Below are 20,451 nucleotides of genomic sequence, written 5' to 3' on the forward strand. Positions count from 1 at the left end.
TCCTGTTTCAGATAACAGAGACAACTGCCTAGTATTACTCCAACATCAAAAGCTTAGTAGGCAGCCTCTAAAATTTGGTAATGTTGCAAGTTTTATTTTGACGTATTTATTAAGCTACACTGCACATGCCATTTAATTTATGGAACAGATTCAATAACAGTAATAACAAGCAGAAATTCACAAATAGTATTTCAGTGGTACTATGTGGTAGGTGCACTAACAAATTTTTAAGATGGACCTTTCTCGTTTTACCACATTTACCAGCACTGCTAATGCATTTCCTGAAATACATCGAGTAATGTGTCTCAAACCTGAAGAAGATGTAAGTGCTTAGTAAGCCCTAACTGAGGTAGCTTTAATGCTTGAATCCTTAAAGAATCTGTTTTTACTGCCATATTCTAACAAATGAGGTTATTACAAATGTGCCCTTAACAGAGGTGGTCTTGCAAACACTGGGGGGAAAAAGAATGGAAAATTCCATGTTCATGTCTGAACATGCCAGATTTCATCATTCATAACTTGAAAAATGCTGAAGTGATTTTCTTTAAATTTGGATTGTTTTTCTTTCCTCTATTAGAGCCATAAAGCAAGCCAAGTTTAAAGTTTGTAGCTTCAGCTGTTTTTTAATTATGCAAATATTTCAATATAAAAGTATGTTTTTCCATTGCTGAACTGATTTTGCTCAGACTTTCCAAAGATTTCCCTTTGGGCCAAGACCAGTCATAAAACGTATCTGACTAAAAGTAATTTGTTTAAAAATGTTATGAACAATTCTGTAAAAGGGATAGCTTTCACAGCATTTGATTTTGACAAATGTTATAGCACACATACAGATATGACATATATGTTCTTGCCAGAGCTTGTGATTTTTGGTGAGTTTCTTAAAAGCTCCAACTGCTGAAATCAGGAGACTGAATGTATTCATTAACTCCCCCTGCTTTCCCCACATACGTATTTTTGTGGTCACAGAAAGAAGTACTGAAAGGTGAAATGAATGTATCCCAGAAACTCAGGAACCCTCAGTCAGATCTGGAATCTCAGGCCTGGGAAGAAAGATATAATGGAATACGGCTGTGGTAGTGAGACCAGAGTCTCGATAGCCAAGTAATTCCCAGTATGTATGAGGAGCATCGGCAAAAATAATTAACCCAACAGTGTTCCTCAAATAAACTTTTCTGATAAGGAAGCCCACAGATCCTATCTTCAGTTACCAGTACCTTTCCCAAAGCCTACTTCTCTGTCTGAACTAAGAGGTTTCATCACAGGTGTCTCTTACAGGCTACTTTTGTTCAAGAGAGTTTTGTCAAAATTCAGCCACGTTGAGGACCAATGCTAGAGAAAACGACAACTTTTTCGTCAATGTTAATCCTCAGGGTCACTGAGAAGGCCCAATGTCTTCAAGCTTTTCAGTTAAAATGTATCATTTGACATCATCAAAAAATGCACCTCAGGTTGCCCAGAGAGGTGACAGATGTCCCATCCCTGGAAACATTCAAGGTCAGGCTGGACAAAGCTTTGAGCAACCTGGTCTAGTGGAAGGTGTCCCTACTTGCTGCAGGAGGGTTGGACTAGATGGCCTTTAAAGGTCCTTTCTGACCCAAACCATTCTATGATTCAGACCACGATCATTTGCACATGCTCTGTGGAGTCTTAGAAGCTGACAATTTAGTTAGTGTTTCATCACACAGCTCCTGTGTGCCAATACTAAACACTTCTCTCCTCCCCTATAAAACACACTGATCACACTCAGCTTGAATTTGAGCTTGCCTCTTCCTTGTAATTATTCCTACTGACAGAGAACAGAAAGGAAGGGGAGAGAAAAGGGGCCTTGGGGCTGGAGTATTGTGACGGAAGAGATATGAACAGACAGTAGAAAGACCCAATGCATTCCATTATAAAGAGATACAAATTTTTCCTCTGAAAATAGAAATAATTCAGACAGCCAAAGAATGTGGATTGAGAGATGGGAATGGCTTAGATTGGGATTGCTGACGCAGTTATTGCTTCTCTCCATTTTCATGATCTGCTCCACTTGCATGGACATCTAATTTCCTTGTTAGTCCATGCCTGAATGCCTACAGCTAGTAGTCTGTTCGAGGTGAGCCAGCAGTGGTTTTGGTGGGCATTAAAACAACACTGTGTAAACTGCAGCAACTCATAGGATGACTAAACATCTTTGCAGTATGGCTGAACCCTATATTTGAGGAATTAGATGCTTTAGTGCCTCAGTCTAAGCTCTTTTCCTCATCTGAAAGAGCTGCATTCTCAAAACTTTCTGGTCAATCTTTCTTTTTGGTAACAAACTGCAGCTTTCTGGCCTATGCTCTACTCTGCAAATACCCACTGATATTTCCACTCTCTGGAATGTCTAGGAAGCAACAACTGTTGCCATAGTATTCTCTGCATGTAATGATCAGCTGTATCTGGCCTTTACTGCACTAAAAAATCCCCCCAAATCCACACCTAATTTCCAGGATGTATAATTAATACTGTGTCCTTTCAAAAATGAGCTGGCAACCTGCAACAACCCCTTTTATCCATCTTATTTCCTCTCCTTCCAGCCAGAGCTGGATCAAAGTGTATCCCTTCACTATTTCCATTACCTGATCCCCTATCCAATCTACACATAACTCATTCAAAGGGTGCACAGCTCCTCTCGTTACCCAGCCCTTCACTCCCTAGTCCTACTGCTGCCTGGTCCTGGACACTATGCAGAGGATTTGACAGAGGAAACAGAGCTCTGTTAAGGATGCTCTTACAACCTCAGTATTGCCTATCTCATCTTGCTGTGTGTGGGCACTGGAAAGGGAAAGGAAAAGTGGGTGGGCCATTTGCCTGTGTCTCTTCACAGAATGTAGCCTGATCAAAGCAATTCACTTCTACTCCCATGGCTCACAGTAATGCTGCCCCGTGCTGCTGCCAGAAAGCAAAGACCTTCCCATGAGGAAAATGGGAAGGGAAGGAAAAAACCCACAAAGGCCAAATGTACCTTGGTCTTTTACTCTCACACCTGTAAACTCCAGCCCCATCCTGTGCTCTTTCAGACATAGACTAAGACCACTGGAATAAGTGACCTGCCCAACAGCTGGGGAAGGATGGTTAAAAGCAGTAGTAGGCTGGAAGGAAGAGTAGAGTCCTTTGCCTGGATACTGATCCCCTCTGTCTGCGTTACTACTGACAGAAATGCCTTCCAGCTAACAAACACGTTGTTTTTACTATTATTAACCTGGATAAAATATAAAGCAGAAAGTACCAACAAGCATATCCAAGTCCAAAGCTGACATTGCAAATGCTATTTTAATCCAGGTACAAACTCTTTGAGACTATATTGTTTCCTCAGAAAGGCAGGATAAATAACTACACACAGCTTGCTTCTTTAAAAAATGTACTCCTGTGCATTAGAAAAAGGAAATGTATTTTATACTGTAACTATTCCTAAATGCAGTAATTCTGCCAAAGATCACTTAGCATTTAGAAACTTTTTACACTTTCCACTGCAGGTTTCAAAGCAGAACTAGACCTAATTAGTGTTGAAGTAAGTGTGTTAGCAGTACTCTATGCCGTTCTGCGGTATCATCATACGCTAAATTAAGGGACACGTTTTCCTTCTTTCACTATTATTTTAATGTGAGGAGGTGGGAAAAAGATGATCCACACCAAAGGAAGTAAAAAGGGGGAAAACAATAACAAATTGGTATCTCTTTCAAGAACTGCCCCACAGGCCAAACATTTTTATGTTCTTAATCATTATTAAATGACTTAACATGACACACAGAGCCTGGCGAATGATTGCATCCTGACATGAGAACGAATTACAAATGAAATGAAAGATCAAGCTGTATTAGAGGACTGCCTCTGGGAAATGAAAATCTTTAATTCTCCTTTATTATTGACATTTATTTGGCTGCCATGAATAACAACGTAGCAAAGAGATTCAGCTATGCTTGTGCACTGAATAGCTTATCCCACGGCTCAAAACTGCCTTAACATTTATCATGTTTGCTTTTGTAGCTGACACCATTGCATACACTCTCTATCCATCTTGCATTTATCATGCATATAAAATGTATTCTCTAATTTAAGTTCATTTCATAGTGAACAAACAGCTAAGATTAGCAAGTGCCAGTCCTCAAATAAGCTCCCAGTTGTAAAAATATCAAAGAAGGGATTAATGGATTTGTTAACAACTCCAGTTAGAAGAATAAAATAAGTACACAGTGAAAATTAAATAAGAGCACAGGACAGTTACATATAAGATTTAGGTTTACTACTGCTATTACTAGCTCATGTGTAAAAACATTTTTATACTGCTGTTTTTCAGCCAACTGTAAAATACTCCAGTGGAGGGCCTCCATATGGGCCATTCACGTAAAGCAACGCTTCCATCATTATTCAGTGAGATACACATACCCAGCCCTCAATGACTGTTTTCTATTTCCTTCAAACCGGTTTGTAGCTAAGAAGATAGGGGAAACAGCAAACTGTTGCAGAAATCATTCAAACTGCTGCTAAGAATGATCTATATAGCAGTGACATACATACTTAGTGCCTAGCCCTGCAGCCACAGTCTGAAGCCAGTTCTGATTTGGAGGCAAATATCACATGAGTAAGCACCAGTCCCTCAGGTGCAAAGCTTCCTCAACTTCACTTGATTTCCAAAGCCACAATTCAGCCCTGACTAATAACTTACCTTGTGAAGGAAGGAACGACAAAAATGGCTTGCCACAGCACATGTTTTGAATAGCTTATTTAGTCTAGAAGCATAGGTGGACAGAATTAAAGAGACTGTCAAAAGGTAGGCAGTCGTGTTTATAATGCTTAAATCTGTGCGTCGTACATCATCAATTTAGACAGCACGAACTACTCGTATCCCTGCTAGAACACCTTTTTCCCACGTACTCCTTTGAGAATAGAAGAGCAGACGGCTGAGAAAAGCTGAAGTGAGACTTTCTGCTCAAAGCAAAAATGCCTGGAAATTCACTTAGTACCGGATTTCACTTCCTCCTCTTCACAAATGTTTAAATATACTATACTGTTGCACAGCTGTTCTCAGCAGGCATAGTGTGTTCTTGTTTGCAGCAAAGACGGCTACACAGATAAAATCTCAAGTCATAAAAATCTGAGTAAAACCAACTGGATCAATATTTTAGATATACGTTATAAAAAAAGAACTTAAGATGTTCAGAACTAAATTCCCAGGCATTCCTGTGAAATATTAACTTCTTAAATTCAGAATCTTAAAACAATTATAAGTGTAACAGATGAGGATCAGGGGCTAACATCAAAAGGCAAATGCTTCAACGACCATTTAACATCTAAAATTTGTAAAGCCACAATTTGCAATTGTTTAACTAGAATATTTACTGTGAGCAACAAGGGAGATTTGAAAAATATACCTGTAGCCATTACAGTGTCATCTTTCCCCTGGGTAAAGACTACGATTCGTTGCCTTTTAGTGTTCACCTTTGGCAGGGCTTGTGTCTTGCGGGCTATCTCTTTAATATCTTCAGTCTATTAATAGGAGAGAAAGAAAATTCTTGTTACCAGCACACTAGAGCGGTGGGAGATTAGAACTTTATTAGCAGATCAAAGATTTTTTTTTTCTTATGGCTAGGTATAAAATAGACTTTATTGTCAGTAGAGGAAGATTTTTAAAAGGAAGACTATTTCATTCTCCTAAGGGTTTATGTAGTACTGTGAGACCATTGTTTTTAATCTTGATAATGATAGTTCAGCTATTCCAATTGCTGCAAAACTGCAAAGCTAACAAAGGAATTACAGAGCATTTCCTAATGAGCAATTAGTGGGTTTCTTTGCTGCTGACTGGATTCTAACCTTACCTATCATAAAATTAAAAGTAAAATTGGAAAGAGAATACTTTGGATCAACTCTGAGCCTGATTTTCATCCAATTTAGCCAGGTTTTATAGTACTATAATCCCTCTGATTTCAGCAGGATTACAAATACTGTTTCCCATACTTCCCTACAGCAACTGATCTCAGCAAGTAAACTGACTGTACACTGCAGTGCCTTAGAAGGTGTGGAGCTCAGGTGAATATGCTCTGTGCTCACTAGCTGCTTGCATAATTGAGATGCAGGGAAGCAAAGGGTGAAAGGTATATTCAGTGAGGCGCAGAACATCCTCGATTTTCTGAAGTAAGACTAAGCTGCAAAATTTCAGGAATCTGCTTTAAAGGGACTTCGTACACCAGAGTGCATGTAGTTAGGAACAGAGACACTGGCCAAAACCCAAACCTTTCATTCATCCAATGTCTTCAACAGCCACAAGTTTCAAATGCTTAATTTGATTCAAGAAACTCTAAGAACACAAGTTGTCACTAGAATATTATCCTTCCTATTCTCATAGTTGCTCTATGATCTGAAACACAAGGATTTCAATTTCTGATTTACTTAATTTTCAATCTTGTCTAAATACAGGTATTCCTGTTGTTTGTGTAAGCATAAAATCCCATTATAATGTTGTGTTGGATGCTTTTGCTCTCAGATTTATCTCAAGCCAGTAATTTCTTCAAATTAACTTTGGTATATGTAACCCTATTTCTTGCCATCGTTTTTTAAATATATTTTATTTTATATTTTTTATCATTAGGAAACAAAAGAATACAATTATTCTCTGTGCTACTTACTATATCCCATTCTATTTATATCTGTGTTAAGTAACACCATACCTTTTTTCCCCAGTCTGCTCATGCATACAAGCAACTGTAGTGAAAACCAGTTGATTTGGTGAGGGCCTAGCACTGAATGTATGAAAACATAACAACACTTTCTGCACTGTTTTGTGTCTCGTTATGAATCTCAAGTCATTTTTTAACACATTATATTATATAATTATATAATGAATAGAGTTGATTTATAAAGATGTCCAGACTGGTTTCTGGTCATTTACCAGAGTTGTTACAATTAATATATATTATTAATAAATTTTTATGTTCCAAAATCAATATATAGTGTTATTCTGAAACCCAGGTACAATATGTGCTATTTTGACTACAGCTGCTGATTTTAACAAGAGATAATTATTTATTACCAGCAGGTCAGTTAAACACTTCAAGAACTATAATCTGCATACCATGTAGTCCTGGTTACTTGCTGATTTTTGATAATCTGGTCGATCTTCAAGCACTTCACCTTTCTTATGGACAAAGAATATGCCTGGGCTATACATTTACCAGGATCTATTGATGTGAAATTATCTAGCTCCTTTGCAATACCCTTAGACTCCCTTTAATTTCTTCCTCAACTGCCAGTGATTGATTTATACACATTTGCTAAGCATGAAAATAAATTTTCCTTATTTATTGGTCTCTTCACCTCTTTTTAAAAGTCTTGATGACTTTTCATTTCCATATACTACACTCTCATTTGTGTTATTTCTTCCTTCTTTCTGCTTAGAATGTTAATATAGCTTTCAGAAGGCAACATCTTCCACCAGAGAGGAAAGAGAAGAACCCTGGACCCTTCTGCATGGACTGAAGACAGTGAACAGGGCCATCTTACCCCTAATTCTCAAAAGGTGAAGATGATACCAGAGAAAAAAATTGCCACTCTTCTGTTCTGAAATGTCTTTTTAAGAGATTTGTGAATAGCAGATATCAGCTGGTGGCACAAGTTGTTGAATAGGAGATGGATGGAGAATTACAGCCCTCCAGCTTGGCAATATGCAGGCTTCTGAAGGTTAACCTAAATTCTGAACTATTTCAGGCCTTGGTAATTAAGAGATCCATGAACTAGAAAATGCAATAAAGCATGATGGAGATCAAAGGAAACAGAAGAGAGGTATTTAGTGTTTGCTAACTAGGAAGTGGCTACTAGTGACTTTATTAAGTGCATTTACAGAGGAGCAAAGCAGGCAAAGAAATCAAAGGGCTTTAAGATATTTGTGCAATGTATTTACATACATTTTGAATTTTAAAAGGAAAAGTAGGAAGTTATAATAGCAGAAAATGGCATGATCAAGAGATGATTTCTTCAGTTTATAAAAGAATAAAGATGAACTTATATCAGGGAAAGAGGACCCTGAGGAAAAGGTTACTGAAGAAATATGGTAAAGGATGAAATACAGTAGACAGTGAAAGAAAGTAAAAAGCACACATATTTTCAGCAAGAATTAAATATACAGTAAGCATGTAATAGTAGAAGGATGGTACTAACCCCTTAGATACCTACAGTTTCATTCACATCATTTTACTTCTTGGGTTGACAACCAGAATTGAACCCTAAATTTTATGTTAAAGTAGGATTTTGTTTTCCTAATTCCTACGTAGAATAAACAGCAAGTTACCAGTTTGTAAAAACAAAACCTCATAAACTTTTGTCTTGGGAATTTTGTTATTTGAAACATATTACAAACATCCAATCAAAATACACTGATAACCATTCTTCCACTTCAAGGGGAACCGCGTCCAAGGGTTCTCTAGGATAAAAACTGTGACTATTATAATGAATTACTGAGATGACTGCAACATACAATTAGGACGAAACACTGTCTTCAAACAGTGAATTTACTATTTATTTAAAAGTTTTAAAATGTCATAGAACACAAAATTCAGAAAAAAAAGGAAACAGCAAAAGTAATGTTCTACTTTTGATATTACAGATAAGTGTTGGTCCAGGAGATAAAATGAAGGAAATAATGGTCTTCAAATATCATGATTAATTTTACAAAAATACCCTGTATTTCAGCAAAGTGCAATGGAAAACTAACTCTTGGTGAGGTGAAGCATAAAAATAAAAATTCCTTTGAATGTGGTTTCCCTTACAAACAAAAACCCCAGATTTGCGTCAAGGAAGTTTTCTCCTGCCTATGACAAGATTCTATTTCTTCTGAAAAGGTGTATTTTTAGCTGAAGAGCTGCAGTTGACTTGATTGTACTTTTTTTTTTCTTGAAAATTGTTTCAGATATACTTACCTCAATCCATGTTGAAAAGATGCATTTAGTCTACAGAAAGTGTTGAAATTACTCAGAGGTAGAAAAGGAGATGATTAAAAAAAAAAAAAAGTAGCCAGTCACAACTGATTTTCTGTGCTAAAAGACTTCTGATTATTTTTGTTAAAAACCAAAATTCTTTCCAGGCTGCAACTCAAATTCAGCTACCAGCACCTTTTCATCACTTCTATGATAAATTTCCTCTTGATTTTTGCCCTGGTCACTTGAGTTCTTTCTTTCACTTTTCCATGTTTTGCCAGCTTTCTAATCTCAATATAAATCACAGAATCAATTTTAGAAGCTTTTGAGAGTTCCTGGAAATGTTTCTTATTTTTAATGAAAGGCTGATTTGAAGCTCTGTGAGGTTTTTTGTAAGGTACTTTATTAGTAGTGTGATTCGTTTGTTTTTTTTTCTTCCACAGCACAATGGGAAAACAAGATTGTGGACACTTACCAAGTTTTACACATCTCTGCCAGTAAACCTGACATGTGAGTTGTTGCCAAGCAAAGGGGTAATAAGAGATAAGATCATAATCATTGTGCACTTTACTGATACGCTGTAATCAAATGTGGCAGATTTAGGATGTTCAGAAGGAACTGTGCTAAAATCTCTAAGCAAGCACTAATGGAAAGGTTAATATGATGGTAGTTAGCAGACACCAGCAAAAGCAGTTTGTCACTAGAACTGAATTTAAACCAGGCACATTTAAAGACTTTAGCTCAAGGGGGCAATAAAAATATAGAATGGGTAGACTTAATACACTACTTCCTTTCTTTTTTATTGTCTAGCTACCAGAGGGTACCAATAATTTGTTATGCTTCATATTATATTTGGAGGCATCTGTGAAATTCATTCATTTGATAGAATAAACTCAAAGTGCATTTTTATGCTAACACTAAGGATTATACAAATGAACATTGACAGTGATAAAAAGTCTTGATTTCTACAAAGCAGCCACATGAATTTGGGAAACATAAAATGAAATGGGACAGCCCACAGTTTTAATATCTAAAACACCGATGGCATTGATGTACCTGCTGGTGTACGGTTTTAAAGAAATCTAAATTGTAGAACAAAAGCTGTCAGTCTTTCCCTCTTTTTTTATACGCATCCATCCACACACAAAAGTGGCATGTTCTTAAAGCGATGCGGTTTGAATTGCGCGGCTTCTATTATTTATGCAAAATGGGTGTTGAGCAGTCAAACTCCTATCTATTCTTTTACACTGCAAACAAATCAATTAAGGTGGATCTTATTTCACTGAAAAAACATGTAAAAGGATTTATGTGTGCTCAATTCTGCAACATAGATTTCAGTAAGATCGCTTACTATCTGCAAAATTAGCACAATCGTTGTCACATAAATTATAGTATTTAAAACCTGCCTATTTGAATTTAGCATTAGAGACCAACAGATGATAGCTCTCCAGATTAAGTTATGTGAATTTAGCCAATGGGAGATAATATTCAAATAAATACCTCAAGAAGATGAAATCAAAAGCTCTGAAAATCACTGTAAAATCATCAGTGTTTACTTCAAGACAGTAGAGGAGCATACATTTTTAGAGCACAGATGGAAAACACCAACTCGAATATGTTTTGAAACACAAATTCCACACTACCCCTTCTAAAAGAAGCTGTTTGTAGAAGCACGGTTTACATTAATCAGTACCTAACAATTTTATATACCACCTTTCTAAAATTCATTTGCATAATGATAATCTGCATATGGCAGGGTTTAAGTTATTTAAGCAGTGTTATATTTCACTATTTAGTCTTGCTTCACCACTGCTTTAGCAGTGAATCCTTATGGAGTGTAATGCAGCTAATGAGGTAGCTTTTTAACTGAACAAACTGACAGGTCCCATATCTGCAGAGGCAGCTTGAAACCGTGCCCAACCTCTCGGCTTCCCAAGAGGCTTTTCAAAATTCAATAAATAACATCTGTAGGCGATGTTGGGTGCAGACCTAGCAGAGTGCGTCATAACACTGAGCTGGCAGAACAAAGAAACCATGACGACTGCCAAGTTTCCATGGCAACCGCTGCGAGGCTTGGAGAGTATAATAGCACATCAATCATTGTCCAAAAGAACTTCATTATCAGCAAGAAAAAAACCCGTTAGGATCTGTTTAGTGTGCAATTGTGGGTTAACTCACCTCAAAGCCTTGCTCTCTAGCAAAAGTGGCAGCTTCCTGAAATAATAAAAAAAGAACAGTTAATTATAAAGTGCTAGATAATGAAGAAATAACACATTCTGAAACTCATTCAGCCGGTTCTCCTTTTAGGCGATTATCTCAATATACCCATATACAGTTGTTCAATTCTGATAGCTGCACCAAAAGCTTCCCCCTCCTTCTCTCAAGCCCAACAACAGTACAATGTCAACACATTTCACAAGTTCAAATAAAGAAGGTACAGTATGTTTTTTCCAGGCAAGCCTGGAAAGTTACTTCTGGAGATAGGAGTTGGACTAGGAAACCACTACTTCAAACCCAAACAAACATCCTTCAGACATATTTTTAATTGAAATTGCATTATATCTTCACTTACGTACAGCACTTGATGGGATACAGGTTATCAAGTCATTTGAAAAAAATCACTTGTCATCTACAATGCGTTAAAAAAAGGATCACAAAATGTGATCAAGCCCTTGTGGTGGAATCAGATGAGCATTTTAAAATACTCTGATGTCTTAATCACTGCTTTAGGCAATTTAACTATGTTCTTTTCCTGAAAGAACAGAAGAAACATCAGGGTATCAGAATGTCCTCATCTCTTATTTATATTAATTGGAGCAATTATAATCTGTTTTGAAATAAAAGCAAGGAGACAGAAGACAATAGCAATGTTTTCCTCTCACTCACTTTCCACATTAACATCGCAAGCATTTAAGAAAACCCTCAAAGTCTTTATATTTCAACTTGCATTCTTCCAGATTATCTTTGCCAAGTGTTATTAATAGAGGGATAAGTCTTGAGCCAAAATGGTGAGCTGATCCAACAAAACCGAAATAACTACCGCACCAAACCATTTAAGTCCAGTGCCCCTATGACAGTTTTTAGTCTTAGCAGAAAATACATACTTGCATACCTATATGATCTGCCAATTTGGAGAAAGCACAAGAATTCGAAGTGGGTACAATTGATTATAACAACAGTTAAGTTGAGGTTAATAAAATGTGATAAGCTGAAAAGCACAACTCCTCAGGCTGCTTCACTGCAAAAACATAAGGCTGACCGGGTTAGCCTTAGCTGATGTTGACAGAAAAACTGAATCATGGTCCTGACAATTGGGTGCGGGCAAGGTTAGCCACTTTGACAATTTACTTACAATTGAATTCCTTCTTGTACATCACACAGGCAATGACATTTGCTAGCCTGGCTGTCGAGAAGGAGTACAGGGTTCAAAGATATCATGCAGTGTTTTCCTAAACCAGCATGTGATTAACAAAGCCTATGCTCGTATGAAAAAAGGAGTCTGCATGCTGCCACTCTAAAGTGATGCGCTTACAATGAACTGCAACACAATCAAGAAAGCCTCAAATGGGACTGTGACACAGAAAAAAAAACAAAATAAGTGAAAGAAGGGAGTGATAAGGGAGCAGAGAATAAGTAAATAGGCTAAAAATTATGTACTGTAGCCAAATTACTTCTTTAACCTCAGGTTTTTGGTCATGCAATTGAAATCGGAAGTTACACTGATCTGTCCTAAGGGGATTTCTTTAATGTCCCAGTGCAGCAGGACATTAACATCTGTGTTAAACTATTGTTTAGCCAGGAAACTGGACACCAGTACATGAAATAAAAACTATTCCAGTTAAGTAGTGTTTCCTTATGTGGGAGATTTTGAGAGAATTCATCTTAATTTTCTGTGCTGGAGCAGCCATGCATAGCACATGTGGTTTGAAAGACCTGGCCCTTCTACAAGAAAGGATAAATGATTGCACATTTGTTAAAAAGTATCTCATCTTCGGATTTTCCTGTTAGAGTGTCATCTTTTAGTCTGGTCTGCTGCCCGGCTGCATGAATAATGGTAGCTAGCATACAATCATAGATTTTCCTGCAGTTGACCTCTAATCTAAGGGTGCCTGAAAGCGCCAAAGAATGCCAGCAATCTTAATTTTCTTCTCCTATCAACCAGACCTCAGAAAAACTCCTAAGCAGATTCCTTCAGCAAGGACTGTGCCTACAGCCCCCTAAGAATCAGCCTCTCTCACAATTACATCCGTTTAAGAATTAAGGCCCTTCGAGTGAAAAAGATAATAAACCTCAAAACACACGTTTGGAGACTACAGTTTGGTGTTTGCAAAATGGTGAGAAACGTGAGGCAGGCCCTGAATGCCAGGGACAGTTCAAAGTAAATTAACCAGATAAAAGCGATGAGAACCTTTTAGTATCTATTCACAATAACAGTGAGAACAGGAAACAAGCAGAACCCATCTGTGCAGCCCTAGGGCACCTCATACTGAGCTTCACATCTCTAATAAAGTAGTCAGGTTAAAATCTAAGTGGCTGTAACATGTGGAGACTGGTTACAACGGCCAGCCGGGGCGTTCCCTGATGCAGGTGATAATCAGTATGATAATCACTATATTTACAGGCTTTCCATTTTATATCTGACATTGGAAATCATGAAGAAGGAGGGATTAAGGAAATAAACAACCTACACAGAAGCTTTACTGCTCCCAAGAGAATGCAGCATTTTCATTCATGCGTGACATGCGACAACAGCAAGGCAAAACAGCGACAGAACAGAATTTTCTTAGGAGGCTTCATTTCACATGAGGAGTTCTTTCAGTTTTGATAAACTTCAGACGTTATTCAGTCATTACTCCAACTCAGCATTTTCAGAGCTATTTTCCATTATTGCCTACAACAGAACATCTCATTTCATAAAACCCACTCCCCCCACCTTTTTGCTCTTTTTGCCCAAGAGTACTAAACATTATTTCATACTAAACACTATTTCATACTAAATATATTAAAAACTCTCGCTCCTTTTCCTACTTTTTCTATATAATCTTTTTACTGACCACGACAGGGAATTTATTGCCGTACCACCTAAGGCAGAAATGGGATTTGTTATTAGTTATGAAACATTATTTGGCTCATGCAGAAAAAACAATAAAAATCCTAAGTACAGTCACGCTGAAAAAACCCTGTGTACAGCGTTACTTACTGGGAGTAACACAATGTCACCAAAGTTAACACACACCCTCTCTTTGTACAATAGTAAGCAGTTTACACAGGAAAGCGAGATACATTAAAGAGATAACAATAAAAAAGACAACTTCCGTTAGTACTGGCCTTGCTGTTATGTTAGAACTCACTTGCTGAAAACTATTTCCATTTTTGCATGTATTTTACTGCTGTTGGAGTCCCTGCATTTAGTAAATGGAGCTATAATCTACACTGGGGCTGATTTTAACAGGACTTGTTAAAATTCTGAGCCCTTTTATCACCAGCAATACAAAGTATTTGTTCACAAGTAAACAGAAGCATACCCTCCAAACACAGAATCTATTAGCATCTGCATTCCTAGGAGTATTCGCTAGCCCCCTGTGTTGTAAGAATTTTACAATTATGGAGTTAAGATGCAATAACTGCACATTCAGTTTGCCATAACACACATAAGGCATACTATATATTTGTTTTTGTTGGTACCAGGATTCTACAATGACTTGACCGAATTATAGCCAAAATGGTACCAACATGCATATTGGGTTAAAATTAATTCATGTAGGCCAACATAAACCTCACGCAGTTGCACTGAACAGCATTTAAAACCCTGTATTGCCAGAATTAGCTGACAAAGACTGTTTCAAAAGCCTCAACAACAGTATTATCTACAATATGCATTTTAACCTTTATATGGAGAAAAGGAGCACTGTAAACTAAATTTGCATTTCATTGCTGAAATCAACATTATCTCATAAAGAAATGATAAAACAGCAGGACAGCAATGATACCCTTGCACACTGAATGCATTTCCCGTAATTACACAACAAAGCAAATGCAGGGGACACTGAAGCTAATCCCTCCCCTGCCATCCTTCTTGATAGAGGAAACATCTCACAGAATAACCTAATCTCACATATTACAGTAGTACCCTGTGCAATTCTCCAATTCTCTACTTTTCTTTGGGGAGTGGGAAACAGAAGAAAATCCCCCCAACAAAACAACGCCTGTATTTGATTCACTTTTTTAAATTGGGAGATTAGTGCCAGGTTTTGAGGGAGTTCTTACTGCAATAACTGCAAACTTCCTGATTTACCCAAAATAATCCCCAAGCAAGTCCTATTCACAATTTCAGGAATATCATCCTCTTCCTCTGTGACCCAGTGGGTACAGCCTGACCCATGAATCAGTGTTATCTTAAACCAGCACAAGTAAGTACGGCATGTATAACTGCAGAGAAAGATCCTTACGGTACAGTGCAGTGCACAGTGCGCAACGAAAAGAAAGGAATAAAAAAGCAAATTTGAGTGGACTTACTCACTGAGAAACTGTAAATGACTATAAGGACCATCCGCTTAGTGTCTGTATTTGATGGATGTCCTGCTGGTACCAACCATGTTTGATTATAACTTGAATAGTACTTCCACCACTATGCCTTGCAAGATACTTTAAACTGCTGAATCTAACTGCGAAATCTTCTAAAAATCGATCTTAAACATTTCCTTCCTTGCACACAGCTCAGAAGGATGAATTGTTAGTTTTCAACTTATATTGTTTCATTGAACAACATTAAAGGCTATGATTATCTCGCTCAGATAATTCCCTTTTTCTTCAGTATTATTATTTAGTACTATCCATCCCACTCATGAGTTCATCCCCAATCCTGGTATAACTTTGTGTTCTTTATATCCTCTCTTGATTTTCTACAGATTGTCTTGTTTGCAGCAACAAAGCTAGTTTCACAGATCTCCTCTAACATTAAAAACCTGTTATCTAAATAAAATGGGTGGCAACTAAGTAAATGAGCAAATGGGGATACAGGGAAGACTTTCATGCTAGTGATGCACACTGGCACCTACACCTTTGTTCTACAAAAAACTGACTCAAATAATCAAAGTTGTTTTATATTGACAATTCTTTCTTAGAGACAGGTGCTGAAGATTTGTATTTGTGAAATAAGACATTTCTATTCATGGTTTCCTAAAGGACAGTTTACTTGTAAATATTTCTAAACCCAACAACCAACCAACCAACCATTTATGTATTATCGGTTTCACTGCACTACAGAAACATGAAATTCTTCTGCATTATTATAATTATGAACACTCGCAGTTCATCTTTCCTTAGGTAGGCGTATTTGTCCTTCCTATCTACCTGTACTTTCTGTCACTTTCCATGTTCCTAACAAAGGGTTTTCTTACAAAATTCTGTGCTTTCAGAGCTATATCCTTAGTTTTATATTCTCTGTAGGTACTGAGAACCTCTGATTGCAGCAGTATCTGTTGCACCCAGTAATTCTGAATACAGGCCAATAAAAGACATCTTCTTCAGTTAAAACCTCCTTTTTTTGGTCAGGAGATAAGTCATGAAGAATGATTTATCAAGATCACCATGTGCCCTCTTTTGGTATTTCCTTTATAAACCACTCATCATAGCAGAGGAGCTAAGCTTGTTTTTAAGGAGGGGGGGGTTAAGCTGTGCTGTTTCCCACTCTTCCAGCTCCAGCCCAGTTTACACTAAACATGATGCTGACAATGTGGCTTAAGGCACAGACAGGATAATAGATTTTCAATTGCTGCCTTTGAATTATAACAAATATGTCATACATACATCTACTAACTTACACATTTATTGGGATGTTGTATCAAATCCAGGAATTCAATGCATCCCACAAACGTGCAGTAATACAACCTGTCTTTATACTCCTCTTTCCTGTGAATGCTACACAGGCAAGCTAAGTTATACCTGATTTTACTGCCTGTGCCAATTTTAATTGAGAAAACAGATGCATATATACACATACACATATGTGTAATAGCAGATCCACGTTCTTAAAATGATGAATTAACAGCATGCAAGAACTATGATTACTTTCATGTTATGTAAATAGTGGTGGTGTCAAAGCTGTGGTAATGATAATCATGACCTACCTAAGGAATCAGAGGTCGAAACCGCTGAAGACTATCTGATGATCAGTTGAAAATATGATTTCAACAAATGGCCGCTATTATTCTGTTATTTGAAATGAATGGAGGGAAAGTCTACAGGACATAGTTCCAGCTGGATCACTAACCTTTAATGCCAACAGTACATTTATTATGGTTAGTGGTAAGATACATATGTTCTTCTTCAATTCAGCTTAAATAGTTATCAGCAGTTACTCAAAACACTGTAGATTGCCTATCCAGCCTTTAATGTCATGGTAGTCTGATTTAGACAGGCATTACTTTAAGGTCAACTATTACCACATTTCCTTGTGTAAAAGCAATACAAGCTTATATAACTGTATTAAAAAATGGCCATTTATAAAGTAATTCAGGGCTCAGGAGGCAAATGTGATTTTATCCTTTTTCCTTTTCTTCCCTGCAAAGTCAGTTGCTTTAATGTGGGTCATATGACAGTTTGAAAAACATAAGTCAAACGAACCACCAGCATATTTACTGAAAGAAATGTCTATCTGGTGAACTTCTGCTACAGCTGATAAAATCTGAGCTATACTTGGGGATGTAAAGCTTCAGTATTACTTTCGTTTATGCATACATGGATGTAATGCTTCAGTATTATTTTCGTATGACAGGCACAGAAGACTAATCCTTGATTTGGTCAGTAGTCTACATCTTCACGTTTCAGAGAAGATCAGTAAAAGTGGTCACAGAATGGACAGCCCCTGCACACAGCTTGAGAATCAACACTGAGAATCAGCAGTATCTGAGCAAGTACCTACCTCTTGCTGGCTGTAACTGAAGAATGCACAGCTGGCATCAACTGGATGGGCATAAAGGAACCATGAAGTGTTTTTTTTCCTCTTTACTTTTCCCATGAGCTGTGCCAGACCCCCAAACTGCTTTTTTTTTTTCATAAAGGATAGCAAGAGTTCATATCATATCCTAAAACACTATTCCAGCTTGCTCTGGTAGTACTAAAGATATTGGTAAATATATCTACACTGCCTTGATCTAGTAGGTGAAACTATAAAATAATAATAGTCAGTTCAAGTGAATAATCAGAACAAGTACAAATGCCATATAGGGTTAAAGTTGTAATGTTCAGAGGGGGTTCTGGCAGAGTACCGGAAGGTTTTGTCTGAAAAAGCCTAGTGTGAAAAGAATTGAGAAAGAAACATATTTCCTGTCCTGCTTGGGTTCACCCTGAGGTGTCTGTATCATGTACAATTCATTAATATTCAAGTTATTTATTCTCCTATTCAGGTTATTACCAGAACTATAGCTCCTGCTAGAATCTTCCATGGAAAAAATCACCCTGAGTCACAGCTTAATGCCATAATAGGGTCTGCAACAGCTGCAGCAGTGAAATGCCTCTGAGCCATTTTGAAATTTTATGATGGATAAAGCGCTATTACTTATCTCTCTACCTTACATTCCTACCTAAAGGACTGAACTACCTATGACTCTGTATGTGTGTCTCCTCATACATTATAAGCTTCAAATTAGTGAATGATACTCTCTTACACAGCCTCTCTATCCAAAGGCATCTCTATTTTAAAAATGGATGCATAATGATCAAAAGAGAGAGAGAAATAAAAAGAGACCCCTTACTTAATAATCACCAAATCAGGAGAACATAAGAAAAATAAAAACAAATATCTTAAAATTAATTTAACAGCTATTAAGACTTTTTATACACATACAGAAAGTAAAAGATGTGTGGGGTCTTTTGAAGTCTTTAATATTGCTCATTGGATGCTCTTAGTGCTAACTTTCTGCCTGAAGGATGACAAACAGAAATAAAAGATTACCTCATTTTCAACAAGGACTTCTATGATTGCAACCACTCAAACCAGCCTGAAATCACTGACAAGATATTCTCATCTAGCAATTTCAGATGAAAAGAATAATCAGATACTGCACTAAAAGTGCTGAAATCCAGCAAAACTTGTTTCTAGTCCAGCTGAAAGGTTAACACATTTTTAGCACTGAAATTGAGTTGGTTTATATACTTTATTTGGTATGATGTCATGCACAGCCATTTAGAATTATAACTAAGGCTATAGTATTGGGAACCCCATAAAGAGCAATCATTGCATAACACACTTCATGTGCTAGGCTTGCACTGCTTGTTAACTCCAGCAAGAAAATAAAATTGCTCACTGCAACCTCCAGTAATAACACTAACTTTTTAACTGATCTTAATATTACACATTTTACCCTTTCAATGAAGTTTTAACCCAGTTGACTTAAAGATTCTTATTTGGGTTTGTTGTGCTATTAAATACTAATTTGAGGAAGCATTTATCTGTGCTCAAAATATGAATATTCAAGATACAATTTTTTTCTGGTATTTTCAGTTTTAGCTACTGCAGCTACTCTGTGGAAGGAAAAACGTAGTTCTCAGTCTGTATTTGTGACTCTCACAATATGTCATTGCATGGAAAACAAAATTTCTATCTGACCACAGTTAGGTCACTGTGGTCCTGACTGAAGAACATGAGTTTATCTAATTCCAGATGTGACTAAGGCACTATTCTTCGTCTTGGAGAAGTTGTTAATTTCTTGCACAATTTCTTTTAAAAAAAACTGTAAAAGTTAGAATTTACCTGCTTCTAACCATTGAGTGTTTGAGGATGAGTGTTTTTTTGTTTCTTTTTCAACATCTTTGTCGGTGACATGGACAGTGGGATTGAGTGCACCCTCAGCAAGTTTGCCGATGACACCAAGCTGTGTGGTTCAGTTGATACGCTGGAGGGAAGGAATGCCATCCAGAGGGACCTCGACACGCTTGTGAGGTGGGCTGATGCCAACCTCATGAAGTTTAACCATGACAAGTGCAAGGTCCTACAGCTGGGTCAGAGAAATCCCAGGCACAGCTACAGGTTGGGCAGAGAAGAGATTCAGAGCAGCCCTGTGGAGAAGGACCTGGGGGTGTTGCTCGATGAGAAACTGAACATGAGCCGGCTTCAGTGTTTGCTTGCAGCCGAGATCAGGGGACTGGAGCACCTCCTGTATGAAGACAGGCTGACAAAGTTGGGGCTGTTCAGCCTGGAGAAGAGAAGGCTGCGTGGAGACCTCATAGCAGCCTTCCGGTATCTGAAGGGGGCCTATAGGGATGCTGGGGAGGGACTCTTCCTTAGGGACTGTAGTGGCAGGACAAGGGGTAATAGGTTTAGATTTAAACAGGGGAATTTCAGGCCAGATATAAGGAAGAAGTTTTTTACTGTAAGGGTGGTGAGGCACTGGAATGGCTGCCCAAGGAAGTTGTGAATGCTCCATCCCTGGCAGTGTTCAAGGCTGGGTTGGACAGAGCCGTGGGTGACATGGTTTAGTGTGAGGTGTCCCTGCTCATGGCAGGGGGGTTGGAACTCAAT

General features: G+C 37.7%; 1 protein-coding gene across 7 annotated transcripts in view; it reads right to left on the reverse strand.

The window, feature by feature from the left end:
- Positions 1 to 20,451, reverse strand: part of ADK (adenosine kinase) — a 305,830-nt gene that overhangs the window by 36,866 nt on the left and 248,513 nt on the right. For all 7 annotated transcript variants that reach the window (XM_061451234.1, XM_061451218.1, XM_061451225.1 and 4 more), the window contains 2 exons: positions 11,109 to 11,144; positions 5,397 to 5,511 (listed from right to left, as the gene is read on the reverse strand). In XM_061451234.1, the coding sequence (XP_061307218.1) occupies positions 5,397 to 5,511; positions 11,109 to 11,144 (151 nt within the window). The remainder of the gene's footprint in view (positions 1 to 5,396; positions 5,512 to 11,108; positions 11,145 to 20,451) is intronic.

This window comes from Pezoporus flaviventris, unplaced genomic scaffold (assembly GCF_033815535.1).
Source record: "Pezoporus flaviventris isolate CSIRO_AGI_PZ_B2104156 unplaced genomic scaffold, CSIRO_AGI_Pfla_v1 ptg000001l, whole genome shotgun sequence".
NCBI classification, from domain to species: Eukaryota; Metazoa; Chordata; class Aves; order Psittaciformes; family Psittacidae; genus Pezoporus; species Pezoporus flaviventris.